Source organism: Pomacea canaliculata, linkage group LG10 (genome assembly GCF_003073045.1).
Source record: "Pomacea canaliculata isolate SZHN2017 linkage group LG10, ASM307304v1, whole genome shotgun sequence".
In the NCBI taxonomy this organism is placed as follows: Eukaryota; Metazoa; Mollusca; class Gastropoda; order Architaenioglossa; family Ampullariidae; genus Pomacea; species Pomacea canaliculata.
Genome location: NC_037599.1, coordinates 19524136 through 19551358, shown reverse-complemented (window position 1 = coordinate 19551358; position 27223 = coordinate 19524136). Strand labels below are relative to the sequence as shown.

At 40.3% G+C, this 27223-nt stretch overlaps 1 protein-coding gene across 1 annotated transcript; it reads right to left on the bottom strand.

Annotated features, from left to right (window-relative positions):
* Positions 1–155: 155 nt before the first annotated feature.
* Positions 156–27223, bottom strand: LOC112573779. The gene is given in 25 exon segments (XM_025254379.1): positions 156–2853; positions 4247–4335; positions 5713–5879; positions 6393–6478; positions 7207–7270; positions 8184–8425; positions 9132–9201; positions 9476–9544; positions 9822–10045; positions 10629–10680; positions 10946–11154; positions 11773–11854; positions 12297–12562; positions 13090–13150; positions 13884–14155; positions 14454–14514; positions 15127–17169; positions 17171–18864; positions 19419–19611; positions 20211–20404; positions 20689–20861; positions 23503–23626; positions 25281–25442; positions 25995–26273; positions 26736–27223. Coding segments are annotated over 20 exon segments (6309 nt in total). The 5' UTR covers positions 20383–20404; positions 20689–20861; positions 23503–23626; positions 25281–25442; positions 25995–26273; positions 26736–27223; the 3' UTR covers positions 156–2660.

Below are 27223 nucleotides of genomic sequence, written 5' to 3'. Positions count from 1 at the left end.
CCGATCTTAATCAAACATTTTTCGGTTAAGAACGGCTTTTCCCAATAATTAATTGTGTATCTTCACAGATTTGTGTGAGCTTGAGCAGTGTGGATGATTCCACCAACGACAGATGCGTTTACACAGACTGACCTTTGACCAAACACACACCAAACTAAAGAAAACAACCTTTATTGAAATCCATGAACAAAAAAACGCTGTAACTTTATAAGCAATGCATAGAAACATCTGGCAATCATCCGGGCAATCTGGACGTATCAAGGTAGATACAAAACAAGTCAGCTGAAGTCATCACAAATGCTTAATGCTGTCACATCACAGCACACAATTAAATGAAATCCAATGAAATTATTCTTATTGACAACCACAGTCTGCACTGCTTGTATTAATTAAAAAACACAACATAATAATTATATCTCAAATTTAAACGACGTGGACATAAAGAAAACAAGTTAAGTGTTAAATACATTAAACGGATTTGTGAAGATGGCGAACGTTAACACAGACAGTAAGTATTACATTACGTCACGACTCTATCGTCTTATTCGGGGTTGACGACGTAACCGCCGGCTTTCTCAAACGCTTCGTTCTCGTACTGTACCGGCTCCGCCACAAAATGCTGTCTATCGAAATTTCGCTTATTGAATCGCGCTGGATTGTTTTGAAGTGTCTTCGCTCCACGGTGCCTGTAAATGCGAGAGAGAAAAAAAAGAAAACTTTCAGTTTATGTGACAGAACTGAACGACCATAACTTTTGGATCCTACGTCATTGCGAGCTTCTGTTCACAAGGTTCAAAGGTCAGCATGTTTCTGATATATATTTTTTGACTTTGGTTCCTGGAATTAATTGTATGGAGTAATGATAGTTACAGTCCAGGATATTTGCTGGCAGCCATCTAGAGCAAAGATTCATCGTGATTCTAAATTCATTTTCATAATGAGACCTTGTAAAAGACATTTGTGTTATAATAACATTTCTCTAACTCACTTCATCACTGACCTCGCTACATTTCACATTATGAGTTGAGTTTAGTTTTTAGTTCGTCTGACAGATTTATTTACTTATTTATTTATGCACGGCAGAGTAGTCTATTATTAGAATTCTGAGCTGAACACAGAAAGCAAGCACCGGTTATGACGTCACTATCTTTTCCAAAACTCATTGTGCTGAGAGAACAAGTGAGAACCATACACAGTCTGCGCGCTGATGACTTTATCAGCAATCAACAAGCGATGAAGACTAATTAAATCATACAAAACCTAAAGATTTGCTTTTCACATGGATTTCTTTGGCTCATTATACATAGGGGAACACGTTTGCGCCGGCGGAGAAATAAAAGCTAAGGAAGGATGAATGAAGATCTGTCCTCTGATATGATGTGCTTTGTTCATATGAATAAAGTCAAGACCTTCGTAAATAAAATGCATCTAAAGCAGTCAAATCCATTGCCCCAGCGGATAATCTGGGTAAATACATGATTGGGTATTACAATTATCAAATCTAGCGGCAATATTTTATGACATACAATGAATCACATTAATGCTTTGAAAAGTTTTCATCTTAATAATACACATGCTGACAATACTGAACATACTGGATTATTATCACCTACTGACTATAATAAACGACATCACAACTTTTCTTCAACAATACAAATTAATGTTGTAATAACACTTCTTGTTGCTGTTCATAATTGCTTACAGTTTATTACCTAACATCAAAGATGCTTTAATTACGATGTACATCAATTAGATTGTTCAGTATCCTAATTAAATGATAAAAATATTTAGGAAATATATTTTTGATGCTGCCTAAGCAAATAATGAAAGTATTGACGAATGGAAGACTATTGCCTTGAAAAATGTTTTTGTCCACTTAAGACAATCACAAACATATTAAGAACATGTAAACTAACAAGGTTTTATTTGTATAATCAAACGGAATGATAAATATCACGGCTTTGTATATATATATAGGTAAATAAGAAGTCTGCGTCACTGGGTGTGTCAGGGAGTGTTTATGTCACCATATCAGCTGCGTATCGTCAACAACAGTCAAAATACAACAACAAGAGGCCGTTAAAAATAGCTCATACTTCACATTAAACTTTGACCTATCTTAATAATTAGTCTCTAATGATGTGTTGTTTACCTTTTAATGCGGTGGTTGCTTTAAAATTGGAATTTAAAAACAAATCAAACCTATAATAAATGTTTATACGTTTCTCTTCAAATGTTCTCGTTTGCTGCACAACTTCAAAATAGCAAATAAATAAACAAACCAACAAACAAATTAGAAAAACAAAGTTAGTTAAACAGAACAAGCAAAAAATTGTTGGATAATCTGAGTTAGTATCTAACTACTGGGCCTATTCTATGCAGAGTCCACTACCAGCGCTATGGCAGTAGAACAGAAAGCTCTGCACATCTCTGTCCACTATCTAATCACTCTTCAATATTGCATGGCTGCAATCCTACATTTATTTACGTCGACACCCATGAACCTTGTCTCCACAAAACCTCAAATTGTTTTTAGCATCATTTTGTGAAGAACAGTAGCAGGGGAAGCCAGCCAAAGGTTCTTCTTTCCGCCGACTCGGTGGTGACCAGGACGTAGGACGCTAAAGGTTCTGGTGACCGATGACGTGTACAGGACAGGTCTACGTGTCATTCGGTTGTGGGGGCTGGTCAGGGACCACGTTGACGAAATAAGTGCTACTTTTGCTATCATTCAGGTCTGGGTCGTCCACTGCAAAGGACGGGTTGTCGAACGCAGGTTCTGAGGAGAAGTGTTCGCGGTCATAGCCGTTGATGTGCTCCGGCTTCTGTTTGATGTTTCTGGACTCCCGCCGCCTAGAAGTTAGTGATGCGTGTAGGAAAGGTTAGTGCGGTTAGTGCAAAAGGCAACTTTATAGGTACTGAAAGCTTAAAAATATCAGCAAGCTATCAAAGAAAATGATAAATAGGGAAACAATGAACTGGCAAACATGAACAGCAAAGCAAATAAATAACAAAACATAACCTTGCAAAGATAAAAATTGTTTTTAAATACCTGTTTAAAGGAAAGATGTTCTTTTGCAACAGTAGTTACTTTTTTTGCTAGTGTAACACTAGTACTACGCAGTCTCTAAGTTTGTGATTTTTCTTAAAAAATTATTTCTAACACAGGTAGTAGAATTGTGCGCGCGAAAACACACAGGTAAGGGAGTCCTTGACTCCAGCCAACAAGTTCAAATCTGTTCTCTGGAGTTGTTGGCTCTTCCCTTTGTTTAGTCTCAAATTGTCGGTCTCGTTAAGCTCTTAAAGCTTTTTTTTAAACTGCTGACGTCGGCGCTAAGCCCGCGGAAACAAACAAACAAACAGTATCGTTTAGTCTCGTGTAGTGAAGCTTAGTCTACATTCACGGCAACCTTGACGTCCAGCAACCAGGCAGCCTCTCGACTCACGGTTCCCATTCCTCCTACTTGCAAATCTTTGCTCTCATCCCCACCCTTCACCCTCCACCCTTCACCCTCCATCCATCTCTGTGATGACGTAGAAAAAGTGTGTTTGGGAAAAAGTTGAAGTGTTGTGAGAAGCTTCTAGTCTCTGCTTTGCTGGGTTGAGAAGGGACAAAAGTTGCTCTTACGTTTCTTGTTTGTCCTGCGCTTTTCATTTTTGACTTTTTTTATTCCCTGAACTTTGATCAAAGTTTTTCTTTTCTATAATATTTTTCTCTCCGCTGATGTGCATGTGCGTAGATGATTATTATATCTGCTTTCAAGAAACTATCCTGGAGTGTAACTATATAACTTTCTGGTACCAGAATTGATAGAATATTATCAAGACTAATGTGATGTAATTTAATTTTGATGCAACTATTATATATATATATTTGCTACTTTGATTTTATTCCATTCATTGGAAAGAACCGTGGGACATTCAGAAATGATAATTGTCCTACTTTAAAAGAAGTTAACGTTTTGTACAAATTATTTACAGCTTATATAATAGAGTGAGAAAGAAAAAAATTGTATGCCTTTATCTTTCAATATAAGCCAATAAGCAGATAAATAATACATGGAGAACTAAGTAAAGAAGTGTAGGGAACAGGTCTCTACCAAAGACATTTGTCTGTACTGAACTTTATCATGTACTGAACTACCAGCTGTTACTACTTCATTAAACGGCTGTTACAATGTCAATTATCTTCGTCATTATCGTCATCGTTGTTAGAAAGATTGATTATGTTATATTTTGCACCCACCTCAAGTCTCTGATGATGCATAAGAAGATCAGAATGATGATGATGAGTAGAAGGAGGCCAAGAACGATACCAACTGGAATCCACCATGGCTGAAAATATGGAAGAACAATCGTGAAACTTAGATCGAAATTGTCTTCCCTCGTAACCTCGACGGAGAAATCTTATTCTGCAAATATATTTGTGGGGGAATTAAGAAAAAAGGGAGACATGTTTACAAGATTTTTCTTCTTGTCTACCACCCAATGGTCACCCTATACGTAAAGCACACACATGCTACTTCAATAGATTATGTTCTGTTCTTCTTTTGCAAAGTTTTCACAAGAACTAAGTAAGTAATCTTTGATTAAGTATTATATCACTTTTAGAAATCCATGTAGCCATGCCTTGTTCTTTTATGTTTAGATGCCGTTAAGAATTTATTTCGTGATCAGGTCATGTTGTTCAAGAACACATCTCTTTTGAATTCTTGTAATACTCAAACGTACTTCAGTAGTAATAATCAAAATCTTTATTAGTTAAATTCAGGAAGTTTGTGCGTTCAAATAAATCTCTTGTCGATCTTTATTTAACATTATCATTGTTCTACTAAGTAAACGAGCATACGTATTCACGATAATTGTGTATACTCTTGCATTGTGAAAAATTATTGGGTTATATATATATATAATTATATCATTAGTATTAATTTATCATTTAAATTTACTTTCATTCATTGAAAACCGAATTTAAAATAGGACACAAGGTGATATATTTTTCTTTCGTTTTCCGACACTTTCCTTTCTGTTAGAATGAAAGAGTGAACGAAGTTCAGGAAGTAGTAGCAGAGTTCAGCAAATTGTTCACGTCACACCAAGGACAGAAAAGTAAGCTGACGATGACTTATTCTGAAGAGTTCAACTGTCAGACGGCCAGGAGAGAGAATACTGGCCAAACTCAGCTCTCGGGGAAAGTTTAGTCTAGCAAGTGATTGCAAATACGAGGGAAGAAAGAAATCACGCCGGGTACTCGGCGCCTCTGCCGCGGAGCGTAAACAGCAAGGGGTCAAGGCTAAATGCCAAACTGAGGCTTTCGCCATCACACTACGTCATCGGGGGAAATGGGACGCCATATGCAGACCCCGCTAAGAATTAGCGTCGGAATATCACACAAACCTCTTTTAAATCTTATTTACACAAAATTTACACAAATTATACTCACCCCCGATGCCTCTACCCGTCACACAATTCGACCCAAACATCTTTTCCCGTAATTTTGTTTTGTCCGAAGTCATCTATTCTAATTACGACCCTTAAAGGATCCTTATGTTGTTACCTCAAACACCAACCTGGACATTCTTTTAAAAAAATCAGTTACTACCGTTACCATTCGTGAAAGTGTTTGTGCGTTGAAGCTTTGGGTCGTTAACGGAGGGGACAAGGTGAGAGGATGTATTCAGTGAAAAAATTACAATTCATTTGATGACATACAAACTGTTTTGATGATGATGGGGGCTGTGTCTTGACTTCAGGCTCTTCGCCAAAGATTTCTTTAATGGTTTTGTTTGAAGGCTCCTGCAAGTCCAGATCACTGAAACCGAACGCGCGGAGAACTTGCGTTCGGAAGAACAGTGTAGATGATGCGGGTGATGTTTTTACTGCAACGATAAAAATAAAAAGATGATGGAAACAATTAGGGGCTGTGTGAATAAAGACATCACAAGTAGTTTGGAGTATAACGGTTTAAATGGATGCCTGTAGAATAACTACACAGACCAAGTACAGCATATTTTGGGGACTTTCTGGGGAATGGTTTCTTGACCCCATTTTTTTTTAAATTCAGGACAACATTCTAAAGTTCAACGACTTGTAATCTGAAAATAAAACATAATTATTTAAAATGATTGTGGACTGAATGTCTGATAATGAACTACAACCCGTTATTTCAATATTATTTTGCGCTCGGGTTGCAACAAGAAACTAAGTTGCTGACGTGTCGCCTCTCTGTGAGTTCTTGGGAGGTCGACACCCTGTGGGGTACCTCCCTGTGGGTACAATAAACAGCGCCATGTAGACTCTTCAGTATTTCACATGACAAGGAAGCTGACACCCGGGTCGGGAACCTGCCTTCCGTTATCGCCCCACCCGTCGTCAGACGACATGCGGCTTACAAAGATCGCACTGACCCCACGGGATCAAAGGGCAAAGTGCGAAGGCGTTCCTTGCTTTTAGTTCTTGGGCTGACAATAACAGTATTCTGTGAGAAGCCAACGGAGGACAAGCGTTTCTCTGATCGTAGTTTGCTGGCGAGTGGATGGCAAACATTTTGCTATTTTCCTAACTCTGCCTTGCTGGCCAGGAGATGCCGATGCCGTGCTTGCGAAAACAACTGCGTTTATTTTTCGTTTTGAGTTGTTTATATAAACAGCCAGTCACAACATACCATTATCAGAAGAAAGGTCTTCACTGACGTAGGTTACCGAGGAAAGCAACCGTTAAAAATGATGGGAAAGTACGCAGTATGTTAGGATTGTTGTTGTGATAAATTAATTTAGATTTAATTGTGACAGTAAGTTGTCGTTCTTCTCCAAATAAATGAATCTTGAAATTAAAGTTACAAAAATTTATGCTGTCCTTTGTAATCAAACACTCTTTCACAAATCTTTTCGATAGGAACATGCTAATAAGTTTCTCTTTCTGACTCAATTATTTGGCATAAATAAAATGTGAACAAACAACTAAATTTATAAACATTATTGACAGATGCTCTAAATACAGCTGATTAAAGCAACAAAATCCCTATGTCCTTTATAATACAATAAACCCAACGTATGTCACGACATTCAAGTAAAGAAAAATCTCTGAGTGCGATAAAAGTTCTCAACTCCGACCTGTGTATGGGTCATGGGTTTATCCTATTTGAGAAAATTTGAAGAAATTTCAGTGCAATGCAAATAAACAATGTTCTTTGTCATCAAGACATACCCGTCTGTTCCTGTATGATTGACGTAAAGATCTCGGATGTTGAAAGTGAAGCTACCGGTAAAATCTGAAAAAGAAAACAAAACAAGAGTTACTCATGTCAAGGATAGGGACATCTCGTGATGAGGGACAACTCAATAGATTGGACCAAACTTGTTAACGGTAATGGGGGTAAAGTACCAATGCAAAACGAAGTATTAACACACACACACACAAATAAAAAAAAAAAAAATAAATAAATCCCCGAGCTGTGAGGGAAAACTGTTGTGAATGAGAATGAGGCTATTTTTAGAAACATCGCATTGTGGAACTAATTACACGGATGGACATCTGGTCAAGATTTTTTTAATGAACTTACAAATTAAAATCAGTCTGTGAATTAAAAATAGGACATGAAATCCTATGAGAGACAAGAATTAATCATACACTTCAAGTACACATTTCCATATACATACTTCATGCACTTACTCATGTGCGCAAATATAGTTTTTTTAAGAACACACTTTGCAAAATAATGTGGAATTAATTTTGAATGATTTTGGAATTAAGTCAGTTTATTTCAGACGTTTAGACTTTTCCTGGCTGGTCGAGAGAGAGAGAGAAAGAGGAGTAGACGCATGCAGCAGCGGCTGGGAGGATTCTCCTTCCTGACCGTCTCTAGGCGGCAACAAGTGTTTACATAACAAGCAGAATATTTTCGGGGCTGAAAGGCAGTTTGTTTCTCGTCAATACACGTCTTAAAATATTTTATTTGAACTTTCTTATGTCTGTACTTTCTGCTTACAGGAAATTCTTAGCGTTTTGTTTAAACATTTTCCTGAGTTTCTTTGCGTCTGAGCCTTTCTCACAATCTTTCGCTCTATGTCCCTAATTTACATAAGTAAACCAGAGAGGTTTATATCTGTGAATGTATCTTTGCGTTCTGTATTAAGTAGAAATAAATTCTAAACTACGTTGGACGAAAAGGAGATGAATTGTACTTGGGTTTTCCTTTTTCCAAGCCTTCTCTATCGACGATATAATGCTGGAGGTGTTGTCAGGATTGACTGCTTTCGAAGTGATTATCTCCCTTGGTTTGAGAGGCACGCATGCGCAGATGATGTAAGAGGATCCTTGGAATCCCTGGAGGAGACTGACTTTCGATGGCTCCTCCGCAATCGTGATGCTGGAATCCGCCTTCACGACGTTGACGGTGTACTTGACGACTGTCACTGTGATGCTCCTGGGATCAACAAGAAAATTAAATCGTGAAAACATTCCGAGTAAACAACAAATGAGGTCATGCGAGGTGGCAGGCGGTAGAGAAGTTGAGAGGGACAAAATCAAAATCAGTTTATAGCTCTAGTTCTCTGCCAAATGGTCGTTATAAAAGGTACGAGAGGGAGATCAACAGGATTCAGGAGAAATAACTCCAAGTTATGATCTCCTTTTATTTCTTTTTCGTTAGTCCCGTGACAACTGGAAACATTTTTTAGTAATAAACTTCAGTGTGAGCGAAACAAATATGCGAAATAAATAATGTGATCAAATTTACGTCACAAATTAGTTTCACAATTAGCTATTTTTTCATTATATTTCTTGCGTGCTTATGTATATTTATGTAATGCATTGTTAAGTATATCTATCTGGCCTTTGACCTCCCTTGTGTGGGAAGGTGAATTTACTTTTCTTTCTTCTTTTTTTTGGGTCGTTCGTTTGTCAATTGATTTATTCTTACATTACTGCTCATTACTTCATTTTCAGACCATTCTTCTTTTATAAACAGCTGGAAGATTTAGCAACAACATTTTTGTAAAAAAAAATCAAAACAAAAACTCAAAACAAAACAGCACAGTAAGGATCTTCTGAGGCAACGTCTCGAGTTTCGACGAAAATCGTAATATTATAGGAGGACCTGTATTATCTGACACACGTGTATAAAAACCCACTTGTTGTCCGCCAGGTACGATGAATCAACACTTGTGATTTTGATGAACAAGGCTGTACCCGGAATACCTTCTGCAAGAAGAGAAAAACAAACTTAACGTAGCCGCAATGCAAAACAAACTTAACTCCCTTTGCTTCCAGGGTTGTCTCTGTAAGGTCAGTGTTCCCACGACCGAAATGAACCATCTCTAACAAACTCATTGACTTATAGACAGTCCCCCAGTTAAGCCCATGAAAGCGTATTGAGTACAACAATGTGAGTTTATCTACGTTTCATATCTTGTACTATTTATACGTTCATCAAAGGTCGGACTGTCTCCCCGCTTGTAGGACTCAACCTCCTTACCAGGTGTGGACTCTTTCCAGTCACCGGTTGTCGTACTTTTCGTCGCCGATATTCCTCCTGCTTCGCCACCTTTGACGTAAACTTGGCATTTATTTTCCATTTGTGAACTATGTTCACGAATTTACATGGATACAGGCTACAAGCCATTTACAGACGTGCAATAAAAAATTTATTATAAGAATACGATGACGAACACATATATAGGCAAACATACATATAGCCAGACACAGATACGAACATATTTGAAGAAATGTATGCTGCTTTTAAATAATGCTTTTACCCTAAACAAACACTTATTTCACTTAAATACCAACTCTTGTCTGAAACTGCTAAAAGAGTTCTCTACCGTTGTTTGCAATCTCCCAGGCCTTTCTGAGGTAGGTTTGGAGAAAGTTGCTTTCCCCTTCAGTTACCACGTCCTCCAAGACCAGGGTAAACTGGCGCCGCAGTGGCTGCTGTGGAAGGACCACCTTGTGCCGTTCGGTGATTTTATTCATCAAATCATGCAAAGGTGGAGACCCACTCTTGGAATCATTGATGCTTGCATAATAAAATCGAGTAGCTTCATTCCTATAGGAACAGAAGAAGGACTACCTCAGGGGAACAAATTTACTCATTTGCTGACATGCTCAACATCTTGAAAGCAGAGAGAAAAAACATTTCCAATTTTAATAATAAAATAGATAAAAGGGAAAGAAATATCCCAGCCACTGAATGACCTGTTACAGAAGACTGATACCTCGACTAGTGGTCTTGGTTATTGTTGTTTTAGTGTGATGAACAAATTTATACCTTGATGACTAGAGGTAATGAACATTTGACTGTTGGTTAAAGATATTGTGTGAATTGTGTTATATTGTGTTTTATGTTAGTCATCGCTTTGTCTTGAAGGCTTACAAATCTTATTTTTGTTAAAATATATTGATATCACGATCTGTTTTTGTTGTGTGTGAGGATCGAAAGCGAATGTCAAACCTTCTGGTGTGACACATCTACAAACGTAACAATGCGAAGATCAGGATTGCCCATGGATACGTTACAAAATATGATGTGTTTGAGTAGAAAGAGGAATCGTTGAACTATGCTGGAGAGTCCGAGGTTTTGATAAAGCTTGTATAAACATTTAAGAAAGGCAAATAACAATTTGTCTTACCCACTACTGTCGAGAAAGCTTTGCCGGGAGACAGCAATGGCTGAGCCATTTTCTGCAAAAAACAAAAAACAAATCAAACAAAAAAAAAAAAACAAAAACAAAACTGCATCCTTGTTGAAGTGAAAAAGGTTAGAAATTAAACAAAAGTAATTAAATGAAATGAAAGTGCGTCTTATGACTTGATTTTTTTTTCTTTAAATTTGTGAAAGCGTTGCTGCAACGTATCATGTGACGCTCTTTTCATAGAAACTAAGTGTTGCAGAAAACAACTCTAACCAAGTTTTGTGACCACCAATACCAAAGGCAAAAAAATTTACCATGTTTGTTTAAGTCATTGACATAAGAGTTGATTTCTGACCACGTCAGCGACCCCAAAGCATCATCATAAGGAAGAGGCGTTGCCACGCAACGACACAGCGGTACTCCGGCGTTCTCAAAGTCGTCTGGTGTCGGTCCTGCCACCTTGGTGGGGTCCACGGGGCTTCCGTCGAGAATGACAAAGTAATCCAGACTGTTGATGACATAGCTGTGGACAAATAATGGCGTCGATATTGTTATTACTGGAAGTGGTTATACTGCTATTCACTTCTGCTGCTATTCTTATTCTACTTATTATTTTATAAACGACAACACGAGCGCTCAGGAAAAAATCGCTGGAAATAGAGGATAAAATGTCACAAAAAAATATTTTCCGATGGTATTTTGTAACGAAGAGGCACGAGAAATATTATATTAACGTTTTTCTTCTTATCGTACATGGAGATGCACAGAGAGAGAAATGTTATTTTAGTTCTTTCTCAAGCTTGAGCACCAATCATATTGAATTACGAAAGTGTAAGTAAAAAAAAAAAAAAAGATGAAAGAGTTAAAGAAAGAATAAAAGAAAGAGAAAGAAGGAAATAAAGAAGGAATGGAGTTAAAAAGAAACAAGAGAGAGAAAGCATTTGCTAAACAAGAAACATCTTGAATCAACGTGTATGAGGTGGCAACCGATCAGAATTTAGTATTGCTCGGGTTTCTTTATGACTGGGTGAAGTGAGTGTATGAAAAAGAGAAAAAGCAGGATGAAGAGATAAAAAAAGACAGAAAATGGAGAAGAGGGACTCCGAAGAGTCTCCGACATTTGAAAATTCTCGACACTTGCCCACTTTCCGTGAGGAATAACTCAGGTCTGGTGTACCGGACACTTACAGTGCACTTCTGAGGGGAACACATATCAACTTTGTCTGCAAAAGATAAAAAAAAAAAAAAAACCACATGAGATAACATGAAATTTTAAAGACTTGTATGTATGTAGGGAAGTTACGTCTGGTGATAAGAGCGTTGGACTGAGGAGCAGGTTGCTGATACAAGGTCTGCTCTATCCTGTGGCTGGTAAACTTCCCCTGGCTTCCCACAAACTCATTAGCAGACACAGATACCCGACTTCTCCAAGAAGCTACAGATTGTGGAAAGAAACGGTGAAGTTTCTCCTTTTCATATAACGCGCCCTAGAAAGGTTGAACCACTTACCTTAACCCTGAAGCTCAGAGAAATGTTCATCATGGCATTGGCTGCCCTGCCTTCAAGCTCTGTTCGTTTACATTGTAATCTAAAATATTTTGTACAACTAAAATGTTTTCATTTTCCTGCTCAGAATTGTGTTTAAGATTCTGGCTTGGTCCTTACCCTTTAAGTATAGCAGCCATATTTCTTGTAACTTCTCCAGAAGTGTAACTCCCGCGTCCGTCACCATCTTCAGCTGCACGTTGAGGTAGAGGGTGTAGTGACGGTCAAAGGGCACGCTGGCATTTCCCTCGTATACAGGTTTGAAGGAGTCTTTCTGGTTATCCAACACGGAGTTATAAGTCTCTATAGATGGAGGCTTAGTTTGCAGTGAAGACACTTCTTTGCCATCTTTATTTATGAAGTACACCAAACGTGTCAACTTCGTCCTGCAACAACAAAAATTAATTAGAAATTATGCCAGGCAAGCTGTCTTTCTCTCAGCGAAGGTATTTTTTAAAATATATTTGTGATGTGTTCATTTTCTTTATGTAGAGTTATTGTAGGCAGAGAAGGACAGAAAAGGATGAGACACACAACGTGAAAAGAGATGAGAATGGAAGAATACTGCCATCTGCTGTCTCAAGCATCAGTCACTTCTCCAGTTCCTAGAATATAACGAGTGAAATATAACTCCCACTGTTTAAAAGGATTTGTTTCAAGAAGTGAACAGTAGAAGGAATGTAACCCTTGCTGCTACAAACAGAAAGCAATGTGCGAAGATATTTTCAAATCGAGTTAAAACTAAGGAAATGGCTGCAAAGGAGAAAATAACGGTTCCAAACAAGAAATAAAGTTGAGAACAGATTGTCTCTTGTTACTTGTCAGACAAATATGATTTTAAGTAATATGTTGTGCTCGCGTGGATGTGTGTGTTGCAGACGTGGGTTGTGTAGAAAGCATCTTCTATCCTTACCCATAATCCCCGATGTAGCTCTTGGCAATCAGAAAGATAACTTCATATTTACACTGACAATCTGAAACGAAACAAGTTACTGTAAATATGTGCGTGCGTACGTCATCACAACAATGAAATAGGAAGAATAAATACAGAAATCTATGATAAGAATAATCAATGACAATGATGACGACGATGGTGATACTAGTGCTGCCAGTGGCTGGGGTGGTGGTTGGGAGAGAGTGGAAGACAGTCTAAGGGAGATAATAAGAAGAAAGTTGTTCTCAAAGCCAAGTTGTTCCGTCCCTTGAACATGGTCCACTAAGTAGAAGGCGAAAAAAGAAGAAAATCGAGAAATATTAATTCACGTCTCACTTAAAAAAAATTCACAAACTGGTCTGACGTGAAATAATAAAAACAATTCATGGACATTGCATTTTCGTTACACAGTTTCCGTTATTACAGTTTTTGTAAGAAACTTTAGCAATATATATATAATCATAAAAAACTAGGCTGATAGTTTCTTCAACCATTTCATCCGGAGTTTGCGTCTTGCTAATTAACAACACTTAAGAGTTAATCAGAAACCGTTAAATATTTTGATACAGCTTTCTTACACAACAGTCGACAGTCAGTACAAACCCTGATATACACAGCAGGTGGAGCTACGTAGATGCTGTGTCGTCACTCTGGCTCTGTCGTCTGTGACCCTAGTCTGACACTCATTTCACAAAACAAAACCCAAATAATATTCCTATCACCTGGTCCATTAAAGCCTGTTTAAAATGTCTATTAATCTGTATTTTTCTTACCCGGAGTTTGGGTCCTCCAGACAGCAGCTATCTCCAGTGTGATATTCGTCAGCTGTTCGATGTGCAAATCGCCGACGACTTCTATTTCGTATTTATTTTCCAATGGATAAAGCGCGTTTTGCGGTCCAGTATACACACGGATACCAGTGCTACTGAAGGGAGGAGTCGTCTCCAAATCTTGATTAATCCTTGTAAGAACTTGGTCGCGAGGCAAACGGGGTTCCATATAGTTTATAGACACGTACACGATGTTGAACATCTGAACCATGAGGCTGGAGCACAGGAACAAGCAGCAAACATCAAAATGAATATTTTAAACAAACATAAGCTTTAAAAAGCAATATTATAAACAATTATAACAACAATGACGGTTGTGGTAGTGGTGCTGGTGATGTATATTTATTTTACAGCATAGTGCAATGAGCAAAAATATGTAATAACATGTTAAGTAATAAAATGTTAAGTAACTATCCACGAGTGATGTTCCACACACACACACATAGACAATGAAAGATGGACTGATGACAATCTTTCTTTAATGTAAACAGAAAAATTACTAATGTAAATTACCCATCAGGACCGATGTACTTTCTTGAAGTGAGTTTTTTGGTTCCCACACAACAGTCAACGTCTGAAAAAGAAATGATACTGCTAAACATCAAACTGAGTTATTCGTGTGTTACGTGCAGATGCACATGTAGATCACTAGTCCTTCAAGTTGGCATGGTTAAGAATTTTTTTTGCAGTTATAAACGTTGTATACATTATTTTAATTTCTTTAAACAGATGATGAATAATATACAGGGTTAACAAGTGTGACGACACTGAAAACAGGGACCTGAGATTTCTTGAAACTTGTTATGAAGTCCATTTGAAGCCACTTTACAACAAGCAGATTAGCTACAAGTCATCTGCCACTCATATTTCAAGGAAATAACCTGGGGAATAATTTATTAGACATTTTCTCCCAACCCCTCATTCTCGCCTATTCTGTGTACCGACGTGTGTGGATGCTATAATTTGTTTCTACAACCAAGACATCATCAGAAAAATGCAGTCAAGATTCTTTGGGGGTTCCCCCCGCCCCCTTAACCTGCTCATTAAAGACTCAGAAGAATGTTAAACATCGAAACGCACTGCCAGCCAGCCAGTCGATGCCTGGAAGTAGAGAGATGACACTCAGCAGAAAAGGGAAGTACAGACAATTTAATTACTTATACACTCTTACATAACCTATACATACCGTTATACGTCTGATTCAGCACCGTCTCCACGATGTTTATCAGGGAGCTCTCATCGACAGGTTTCACTGTCCCTATCAAAAAGAGTTCAATTGGGTTCACAAAGGTGCCTGGTGCCAAGTTGGTCTCTTCGGTGGTCGGCTGAGCGGAGGTTTGGGGAGCGGTGGTCGGCTGAGCGGTGGTTTCGGGAGCAGGGGTTTCGGGAGCAGGGGTTTCGAGAGGTAGTGACGGCCACGTTGACGAAGGGACAGAATGGTCATCAGCGGAAAACCAATCTCCTGTGTAGTCGTTGTGAGTTGTGTCTTCGCCATCGCCATCGCCATCGTTATGATAATTTTCGTCCGTTGTTCTCTTAACTGTACTAGCAGGGTGGACCGTAGTGTCTCCTCCCACTGCAGTTGTGGTCTCGTTTGTCCCGCCTGATGTACGGGCATCTATGTAATCCGATGTTGTCTGCCCGTGGACAAAATTACTTTCTGAAGGCAGACGGTCTGATGTCAAGTCTGGAGCGTCACTGACCCCTCCTGTGATGTTGCGTGTCACGATCATTGTTTCGTTCTCAGAGCTGGTTGTCAGTGCAGTTGTTTGTGGACTTACTGACGAGTCTTTGCTGGTTGCGTTGACAGGTAGACCTGTGTCTCTTGCTGACAGCGTTGAACGGAAGCCATCTGGACTGCTCGGGTAGCCAGAAGAAGCAGAATCGGTAACTGTACCGTTTGAGGTGGTAGCATCTATGCCTGGAGATGAGTCATACCCAGGCTTGGTGGTACTTGTAGATGCCTGAAACACATTCTCACTGGCGCTGGTTCCAGATGTGTATGGAGGCACAGTGGCGTTGTTTAATGCCTCACTTGTATCTACTCCAAAAATGTCTCTGGTCGAGTTGTACTCCCCTCCACTTGTGTTTTTGTCGTAAGTGCTAGTGGTGGCAAGGTGATCCCCACCTGGCTGTGTCATCAAACTGTTGTCTGAACTAACCGTGGCAGTAGTTTGCTCTGTAGAGGAACTATTCTGTGTTACTGAAGACGCTGCTGAATCATTCGAACTAGTTGTTTCCGTGACAACGGTAGTTTCCGGCGTCCCTGGATCACTCCTTGAACTGGCGTCAACGGTTGAAGGGGAAGCTAGCTCAGTGACGCCCTGAGCCCAGGATCTCTCTGTGCTAATGTTCATGCCGATTAAGATCCCAGTTTTCTCCGTGGTGGCTTCAGTTGAAGTCGAAGCCGATGACGACAAAAACGCATTTTCAGTTGTTCTTTTTGTGACTCCCCTAGTTGTAGATGACGTTTCCAGACCAGTGACCACCTCGCACTGATCACCTTCGAAGCCAGATTGGCATAAGCATATATGAATTCCGTTGGAGAATGAAAAGCAAGTCCCTCCATTATAACAGATTTTCGAGCCACATGTTACAGCCGGAACTGACGTCACTGATGCCATTTCTTGCGTAACTTCTGAACCAGAAACTAGAATAGAACTATTTTCTGCTCCTTGGGCAGAAGTAGTTTCTATTCCTGGGCCATAACTTGATCCTGTCTCCAATCCTGGGCTGAAACTTGCGCCCGAGCTGGTCTCGATTCCTGCTGTGGAATTTGTTTCAATTCCTGATGTGGAACTTGTTTCAATTCCTGATGTGGAACTTGTTTCAATTCCTGATGTGAAAATAGTCACTATTCCTGCTGTGGAATTTGCTTCAATTCCTGATGTGGAACTTGTTTCAATTCCTGGTGTGGAACTTGTTTCAGTTCCTGATGTGGAACTAGTCACTATTCCTGCTGTGGAACTTGTTTCATTTTCTGTTGTGGGACTTAATTCGGTTCTTGGTTTGGAGCTTGTCTCTATTCCTGGTATGGATGTTGTCTCTATTTTTGACGAGGAACTTGTTTCTATTCCTGAACTTGAACTTGAACCAGAACTCGTCGCCATTATTAGGCCAGAGCTAGGACTTGTCTGAGTGTCTGGTACAGAACGTGTTTCCTTTTCTGAGCTCGAACCTGGACCAGATGTATCCACTCCTGCGCTAGAAGTTGTCTCTATAACTGGACTAGAACTTGGAACCAGGGTTGGTTTCTATTCCTGGACTTGTGTTTGGTGTAGAACGCACATCTATCGTTTCTTTAACATTAGCATCAGTAGCAAGTGAAGGCACTGTAGTCGTATTGCTAATCTCCGTAAAGTTCTCACAGTGGATTCCGTCGTAGCCTTGGTTACATTCACACTTGTATCCATTCTGCAGGTCCTGGCATCGTCCGTTCAGACAGGGAGATCGAGCACAGTGCAGCTCCTCAACCTCGCAGTATGTACCGGAAAATCCTTGACGACAACAGCAAGTTCCATTGGAACATGATCCTTCATTTAAGCAGGGGATACCTTTAGGGCACTCGGGGTCATTCTCGTGAGCGACTATCCTGGTCAGACACTGCGGTCCACTCCAGCCGTTGCGGCATATCTTAGCCCCGGACTGGGGATCGCAATAGTAGTGTCCCATGTCGCAAGAGTGCTCTTCCTTGCAGAAGGTAGTGCAGTCTGGCCCGTAGTAGTTCTTCTGGCAGGGAGGCAGAAGAGGATTTTGTGTAGACGTCATGTGAGAAACGACATCCTGGCAAAACTTTCCGGAGAAGCCTTCGAGACAAAGACAGATGGACTCGGCGGTGCCGTTGTTGACGCATGTTCCTTTGTTAAAGCAGGTTACTCCGTAGCAAGGGTCAAAAACGGGAGAAGTGACGTCGCTTGGGGTTGGTTCCACCCTGCTCTCGCAGTTCTTGCCGGCAAAGCCTCTCCTACACTCGCAGCGGTAGTCCGCGATGAGGTCATGGCACCGGGCCCCATTTTGACAAGGGGAGCTGGCGCACTCCAGGATCTCGATGTGGCACAAGGACCCGGTGAATCCTGGCCGGCAGCAGCAGGTGTTGTTAGCGCAAATTCCGTTGTTGCGACATTCGCTGTTGGGACACGCAACTTCGTGTTGCGCAGCGGGGTCACGCTCACTGCACTGCTGACCCCTCCAACCGAAGCGACAGACGCGAGCCCCGGTGTCCGGGTGGCACGTGTACTGCCCTGTTTCGCAGCTGTCTTCCTCCTTACAATACACAGCGCACGAGGGACCGAAGAAATCCATCGGGCAGACAGCCTTCTCACACCGCTCCCCCGTGAACCCGGCAGCGCATGCGCACTGAAAACCAGAAGCTTCTTCGTAGCAAGTTCCTCCATTCAAGCACCTCCCGGCCCGACAATAGGAGACCGGCGTTTGGCACAACAGGCCCGTGAAGTTGTCCGGACAACAACAGGTGTCCAAGAAGCATTCTCCGCCGTTCTGACACTGGCACCCTGGGTCGGGCTGTGTCTTGGAACTACAGTTAGCCCCGCGCCATCCTGGCAGACACTCCATGAGTCCCGTCAGTCGGTTGCACGAGTAATGTCCGGTGCAGTCGTTCCTACCCTGCAAAACACGCTGCAGTTCGGGGCCGTACAAATCCTCACTACACACAGCTGGTGTTGACATTGTAGATGTCAATGAAGTAGTTGTGGAAGGAGTAGAAGTGGTCGTTGGTGTGGTAGTTGTAGTTGTAGGGATGGTGGTGGTGGTAATGACAGACTCGCATAGACCACCCGTAAAACCCGGGGGACAGCTGCAATAGAATGTTTCCGTCGTGGCTACCCGTATAGGGCTACAGTTACCGTTGTTGAGGCATGGGTTATCGGCACATGTCTTACTCTCTTCACAGTTACGTCCCTTGTACCTAAAAAATGCATAGAAAATTATTTTTAACGCTGGGATCAAAGATAAACAAATGGAAATAATCACAACCTCTTATTTTTACGTAAACAACACAGTGACTACATGCATAATTGTTTATTAAACATACTTTCTAAAAGACATTGAATTTATCTGGCAAATAAATGTTGTAGTGTGTCATGTAAAGCATCTTAATTAAAACTGGATAATAAGTAATCTTCAATTTTTGATAACTCGCTAGAATTTATCACTACACTAACACTATTACAACTAACAATTACTTTTACCACTGAACATTTCTACTCCTTCCAAGCCTTTAACTAACCACTCAATTTGACGGTTGTTTATGTATGCAACAGTTTCAATGTGATCCATATCACCATAACACCACTTCATCATATAAACCCACTATCGCACCTTCGACTGTCGCCATTACTAGTATTTTTTGAGGCGGAATTTTGAGGAAATAACACGAATACAGATTTAATAAAATTACTATTTTCGTTTGTATCGTTTGTATTTTACTTGATTTTGCTTTTCATGTCTACATCTTCTCACCTGAGAGGGCACTGACACTCATATTTGCCGGGGTCTCCTTGAGAGCAGTTGCCGCCATTGTGACAGGGCTGTGACGCACACTCGTCCACGTCCGTCTCACAGTTGATACCCGTGTACCCCGCGGCGCAGCAGCAGTAGTAGAATTGTTTGTTGTCGTAAGGAACGCAGGTAGAGCCGTGATAGCACACCTGATCTGAAATACGTGAAGATTTCCCGTGAACTTATATTACCAAAGTTAAATAAATAAATTTATCACATTAACTACATTTGACAATGCAGACCTAGCTTTGCTTTTCTGAATATGAAATATTTTAACGCTTACCAGATTAGTTCTGTTCAACTAAGTTATCCTAAAATGCGTAGTCAGGGTAGCGATGGCTAGAGAAACTATAAACTATTGAAAAAATGTCCTTTTCGTTTACAAATCATTTTACATTAATAAGAGGTTTATTATTAAGAAATTCATTAATGATCTATGGCGGAAAAAAATGTATCAAAAACTAAAACAATTAGAGATATGCATTCTCTCGGACCTAACAACAGATAGAGAACTAGAAGAAAGTCTTTGGTTTGTAGATGATATTCGATCTGCAGTGATCTCCCTTGGCCTAACGGTCCTCTGCTCCTCTCTTCTCTATTCTCCATCTTCGTTATCGACAGTGGTTTATTTTGGGAACCCATTGCATGTATTATCTTGATATTTAAAGTACATCATCATCATCATCATCCATCATCCATCATCATCAATCATCATCATCAATCATCATCATCATCCTTAAAAGAGATAGACACCTTTGTTGCATCCATGGTCGGTGGACAGCTGGACACTGCAGGCACTGCCACCCCAGCCCTGGAGACAAGTGCGCTCTCCCGTGGTGGTGTCGCAGTCGTAGTGGCCGTTGCAGTCGTCGGAAGAAACGCAGTTGACGGAGCAGTTGTCCGAGTAATAGAAGCGGTCACACATGACATTCACGCTGACGGACAGGCTGACCACAGAAAAATACGCAATGAATGGACAGGTGTACAGTACAGGTAGACCTGTTATAACGTTATTCTAACATCTCTACTGATAAATATTAAAGGATACATTACAAATATAAACAGATAAACCAGCTTGCCAGACAAACAAGAAAAGACCGTGTCTCATCTCAAACTTATTAATGGTGAAAAATAAAAATAAACGGAAAGGCTGAGAGACAAACAGACGATTAGGGCAGTGATATAGTAGAGCAAAATATTTGTTCTGTTTCTACGTCATTTGACGAGTTACCTGGTGGGTTCTACCTTCCGCTGCCCAATGAGTGTGTGGTTCGTGTAGTCGGAGGGTCCAGCTAGACGGTTGCGCACGGGAGACTGGAGACTATACCAGAAGCTGAACTTATCCACATTCTCTGAGGCACTGGTGTCCAGGTCCAGGATTTGCAGAGTAATGAACACGGAACCCTGGAAATGGAGAAGAGGAGCAGTAAAGAGCAGTTATGATATTCAATGTACGACGTGAAAAACACAGGTGAGGCAAAAAGAAAACTGAACTTGCAAAAGAAGAACAAATCAACAGTTAAAATGAGTAAGAAAGACAATGAATGAAAGTATTATGTCGAATAAACTAATGAAGCAAAAATAAAAACAAAAACAATTTTAGGTAATTTGTTCTTTTTTAAATTTAGGAGATTTTTTTTAATATCATAGGGTCGTTTGATCTCACCTTTGAAACAGCGAACAAAAATTTTAAAGACTTGAAAAAGTCACACAACTCAACTAACATGCATAGTAGCAAATACGTTAATCGAGCTATTAAACTCTATGACATAAGGTTTAGAATTAGGGTTTAGGATTGGGTAGCGATCAGGCAAAGTCTACCACGTGACGTCACGCGATATCCATAACTTTCTCCATGTACCGCCATTACTGTCAGGAAACTAGCTTTCTCATCTGAAATCGAAGTTGTTCTGATGAAGCAATAAACTGTTAAGTTATTCTCTGTGTGCAGGGCAAGACAAGAGAAAAGTTGTCCAGACGCCACTACTATGGATCCTGATGGGTTTAGGTACGTCACAACGAATGGGATGGAAGTCCGGGACCTCAGAGGCCTAAATCTGTGACTAAGCGATTCTTACGAACTAGATACAACGAACGAGAAAAGTAGAAATAAAGATGGACAGACAGACAAGTTTTAATTCAAAAGTCAGTGGCGAAAAACACAGAGAGTTAATTCAGAAAAAAAATTGTTTCAGAAGCAGAGAGGTCAACCATTAGCTCGCGTGTTTGTAAAACTGAATACAATGACATCACCGTCGGAACTCCTCATTCAAACCCAACCCTACTTTAAAGACTGACTTTAAATAGAAAAGGAAATTTGACGAATCACGCGCCCACCTTCAAACGCAAACACTACAAGCATGGCGTGATTCACACTCCGAGGCAACAAACTCCGGAGAAGCAGGAAGGGAGACACAGTCACTGGGAATTTCAACAAAAATAAAGCAATACCTAGAGGCAACTCCACCCTAAAAACTGCTCAACGCCTTTCACTGTCCTACTGTGAACAAAAATATTTCACTGTGTCACGAACACAGCTGTCTCATGGAGACATCGTGACGTTCACGCCTCAGACAGTCTATAGTGAGATCATCACAGTCCTGTTGCTGAAGATCGGTATAATTCTTTTTAAAGTAGATTGCAGAATTTGATTAAAAGAAAAATGGTGGTTAAACAATGAATTTGAATAGTCTTCAGATTGAAATACAGGAAAAGTGTAAAAAAAAAAAAACCAACATAACATCAACATTTTTAGTTGCAACAACAAAATTATTAGCTTCACTCTTATTATGAAAAGAGAGTAAAATCCGAAGTTCAAAATGCTTCTCCATTAAAAATCTTAAGACCCTTGATTCTGCTCGTTGCCATTGGAAACATAGACTATCCTTGGTACATCTTTTGTGATCTAGAGAATGGTTCTTCACCCTGCCACCAGCTTCTGGGACTTTGTCAACATCGAGATTGTTGCTATAGTAACCTTGTCATGTAATATTGTTTGCTTCTGGTTCGCACAGTCCTGGCCTCCTACATTTGTTGGGCGTTGTCATGAATATCTACCTCATTGTCTCATTCCCCTCCAGGTGAAATACCCTTTGAAACATTTTGAGCAGCAAAGGACTTGCTCTGTCAATAACGAACATTTAAATGCCTCTCCCAGTTCTAACGGATGTCATTTGTACTTTTTTTTTTCATTCTTCTGAAATGTACCGCCTGTTTGTTATTTCCAGGTCCATCTCAAGCCTTGTGTATGCATGGCAGGCACCTGTCGAGAGCTTTTTCATCAGCCGCTCGTTCATACTGAATTAATAGCAGAGAGCTGGAGGCTGCACCTTTCTTGCTGGAATGTTTGTCTCCCCGCTCTCCGATTTTTTTCCCTCAAGAGACTGTACGTGCTTTCCTTTGGTTTCTTCACATGGGAAAGTAATCCCTTAATTTTGTGTGTGTGTGTGCTCGCGCGTGCGTGCATAGACTTGGCTGTTAAAAGATCAAGATGTGGGGATTGGGTTTTTAAAAATTCACATTCTTCCTGCTAATAAGAAATGTCTCAGAAGGGTTGGGACCCCAGTAAGTTTTCTTTTTTGTGATGCTTTGTTAGAGGTTATTTTTCACATCCCTCATTACTGTCAAAAACATAGGCAGGTACAGAAAGTATATAATCAAAGCCAAGAGACCGCCGTCCTCAGGCGCAGTCACTGGTCCACGTGTTTACCTGGAGCGTGAGGAATGGGTCAACGCCCTGCACGCTTCTCACGCCTAGTAACTTAGACGTTATGAACATCAGGTCCCACGCTAGGGACAAAATTATCGTTAAACAAACAGGTAAAACTAGATAATAGTTTGTTATTTCGCACAACCAAGCGCTATCACAAATCAATTCTTAAAAAGAAAAACTGGGCCAACAAATTGCAGGGAATTACACCCAAAAGCTGTCATCACCTCCTCTGTAGGCAAGGACACTGTACTCATCCCTTGCTGTAGATAGGTAGCGGCAGAAAGATTTTTTGTTGTTGTTTGTTTACTTGCAGTGGTCATCTAGTTGACTTACCGTCCACGTTGGGAGGTCAAAAAGCACCGGATTGGGTCGTCCAGACACAAATTTGACGTCACCATTGCCGGACAATTCGAAGGCTCCGGTGTCAACGGAAAGCAGGTCGCATGGGGTCTCGTCACTGCTCGGTAAAATAAACACAGGGATGTTATCCAGGTCTCTCTGTCTGTCTCTCTCTCACACACACTCATGCGCACGTACACACACACACCAGACCACACAACTCACACAAATTACACACACTCTCTCTCTCTCACTCTTTAACTCGCACACACTCACACGAACTCTCACACACTTTCTTTCTTCCACACAAACACAGTCACACTCTTCTCTAACAAACAATCTCTTTGTCTTTCTCCATGCAACACATGCTCTCTTCTCTCTTTCGTTCTCTCATAAAACACTTTCACACACAAAATTTCTTTTCACACATACACACTCTCTCTGTCTTTCTACCTTTTCCTTCAAGTATCCATCATTTAATAACAGTTTTGTTCATTGCCGCCCATCTCTTTACCTAACATCTATCTCTATATTTTTTATATTTATTTGTAATTTTGTGAATTTGTCTTTTTTCTTCAAACCTTATCGTTAATTCTCAATACTCTTCTCATTGCTACCATCGTAGCTGCTCTAATCTCTCTGCATCGCCTTCCACTCTGTATATAACACCTTGCTGTTTGATAACCGAATTGTCTCTCTTAATTTAAATACTATCTGCGCAAAACAAGTGTAAGTTAAGCACTGTCAGAACTTTAAAATGTAAAGTCTGGATTTGCCTAGACTACTGCATTCATCTAAATGTGATGTCACAAGCTATTTTTCCCATTTTTCTTTTCATTTCGTTTCCTGTTATTATATTTCTTTTCTCCATTTTTAAGAGAACATTTCAAACATCCTTAACATGGACCATTCTCAGTCAGCAACATTTTTCTGTAGCCCGCCAATTTTTGTTTTTGGAAGGGATGCGGTCGTGCCCACTCCATCTCTCTCTCTCTGACGTATTTCTGTCGCCAACGATCTGCAGTTGTTTGAAGGCCTGTCCACACAAGGGATCGGCCACGGCACTCTCTCTGTAAATTCTGCCAGGGCCCACAATCCAGCCCTCTGACGTCACAGTGATGTGTCAGGGACAGATAACCTTCTGTTGGCATCAACGAGTGAAGTGGAAGATGTGTTGAAGTGAAACTCGCCAACTAAATGCGCATTTTGTTATTTCGGACACGTGACTATAGCTCCGGGCGTGTTCAAATGTACTTCAGTGTTTCAGAATTTGTCATCATTGTGTCGGCGAACGCTGACACCATTCGCAAAATTAAACTTCGACTCATTTTCTGAAAATCAGTTTTTTTTTCATTAAGGTGTGTATCAATCATTTTCTGCTTTGCTCCATGGATTGATATCAGTTGGTAACATGGGTAAATATAAATGAGGAATATAATTCCAAGCGTATTTTAGCAATGAAGATTACTGATATTTTAAAAATGATATGTAAACAATTTACCGTTTTGTTTTCAGAAGAAACAAGTGTGTCAGCTACGAGTAGACTCGAGGTTCTCTACCCTATTTAAAAGCATTTTTTTTAATTAGCACTTATCAAATTTGACCGCCTGAAAGAAACCCTAACAGTACATTTTAAAATAATTTTGTATTTGTGATTTTTGTGGAAAAAAAATATTACATTTTATTTGTAAGCTTTTTTTCTGTGGTTGGAGTAACCTGTACAAGGATGAAGACGTGTGGATGTGACGTCATGTCACTGGTGGCTGGCTTACCTTGACCCCAGACACACCCGAGCGCTGTAGTCACACGTGCCCAGTGCAGTTAATACCCCTCAGCTCTCCATCACAGCAGTGGCCGTCTTCCTTGAACTCATTTGGGTTGCTGTATTTGTCGAATCGAACTTGTACCTTGGCGTTTCCTGAGCAAAGCGCCATCTGGGGAAGGACAGGAAGAGAAGGTCAAGAGGACGTTAGGCACCCCAGTGTCAAGGACATGTGTGCACAGTTTCTCCCACAGAACGAAAACATTTGTTCACAGGTTGTCTCTACAGACCAAAACTATTTGTTGCACGGGTTCTCAATGCAGGGACACGTGACCAGTTTAGTGCCAGGAGCATTAATAATGTGAATTTTTCATTTTAGACAGGTGGAGCATTATTCGAACCTTTGAACTCTAAAGTTTAGCAGTTCAATAATGCAATGATCAAGCCATATCAACTTAGCTCACATGTAATAAATAAATACCTATTTAATATTTACCTTGATTTTAGATAAAAAGTTACAAATACTTTCAAGGAAAAAACTTTGGTACGACAGAACTACCTTTGCCTGTTACGCGTTGGCTTCTGGTAATATGGAAAGTATGTATGTATATCACGATGGAGCAGGATTAACGTTTCAAGATATAGTAATACTAACGATACCTTTTAAAACTATGATTCTGCGAAATATGTGATAAGAAACAAATAATAAAGAATCAACACTCACCTGTACGATGAAAAATAGCACTTTCAGAATCCATCCTTTAGTCGCCATGGAAACTCTAGATTTGAGTTCGTGTTAATGTTCCACACACACACACAGTGGAGTCTTCACAATTCACAAGATCAAAGCCACAGTCTTGCGATGCCTTGCAAAGTCTTGGAAAAAGTTAATGTGAATGCCTTGACGGCTTATTCAGATTGCGAGGCACCAAGAAGCCACACAATTTTGTTTTGAAATTCACTGTCAAGTCTTGAAATACTGCAGCAGTTGAGAGTAGAAACCCTGAAACCCACATACACACGCAAGAAAGATGATCAGGTGTCGTTTTTTACTCGAGTTTGAGCTTGACGAAAAAAAAATCACTTTATGAAGATTTCTTTTTTTTTTAACGTTAAAGAGACTTTTGTATTGTTATATATTCATAGTTCTCCTGCACACAAAATAGCATGTCGGGAAAATGTTTGAAACTTTGTTTTACTGAGTTTTGATAACAGTCGAAAATGCGGAAGGAAAAAAATCCTGAAAAACGCCTCAACCGTGAAACATTCCTAGCGTAAAAATACTGACAATCTTTGAATTACAAACTGAAAAATACTGATAAAAAAAACACACTAAAAATATGTCAAGCCTTGAACTAAACAATGCCTTTGGGGAAACTACAAATTTTCGAATCTGTGAACACCAGATCTTTACTACCCGTGACCACACCAGCTACCTGGACATCTACCTACACAAACCACACACCTTTGAACTAATCACGTTTTTGAAGAAGGAAACTGAAAATCCAATGAGACGAAGTAGAACAAACATCCAGGTGTGCGCGTTTCCAAAAAGCATGCCACAGAGCGGGGGGACTATACTGTCATAACGCAATGTCCTCCAATACAGGGAATTTCAACTTGCTTGCTCGCTGAGAGAGCGCAACTGTCATCGCATCCCGCCTGCGTGTTGTCAGCCTCCCTTTTGCAGGGCAGGAGGAGAAGCAGGGGTCTATATAGGGATAAGCCCCAAATATCCTGCAGCCCTGGAGCCCGATGTCGGGATATGCGAAAGCTAAAACAAACTTGTTCCGCGCCTTCTGCGAAGTGGGATGAGCTGTCCTTTCTTTGTTCAGAGGTCCCGTCGCCCTCACTGATTGCACAAGAGGTTCAGAGTGCGAGCGGCAAGCGAAGGGGAAGGTGACAGTTCCTGTGAGACGCTACCTGTCGTGTGACATCCATGAGTGTTGAAAA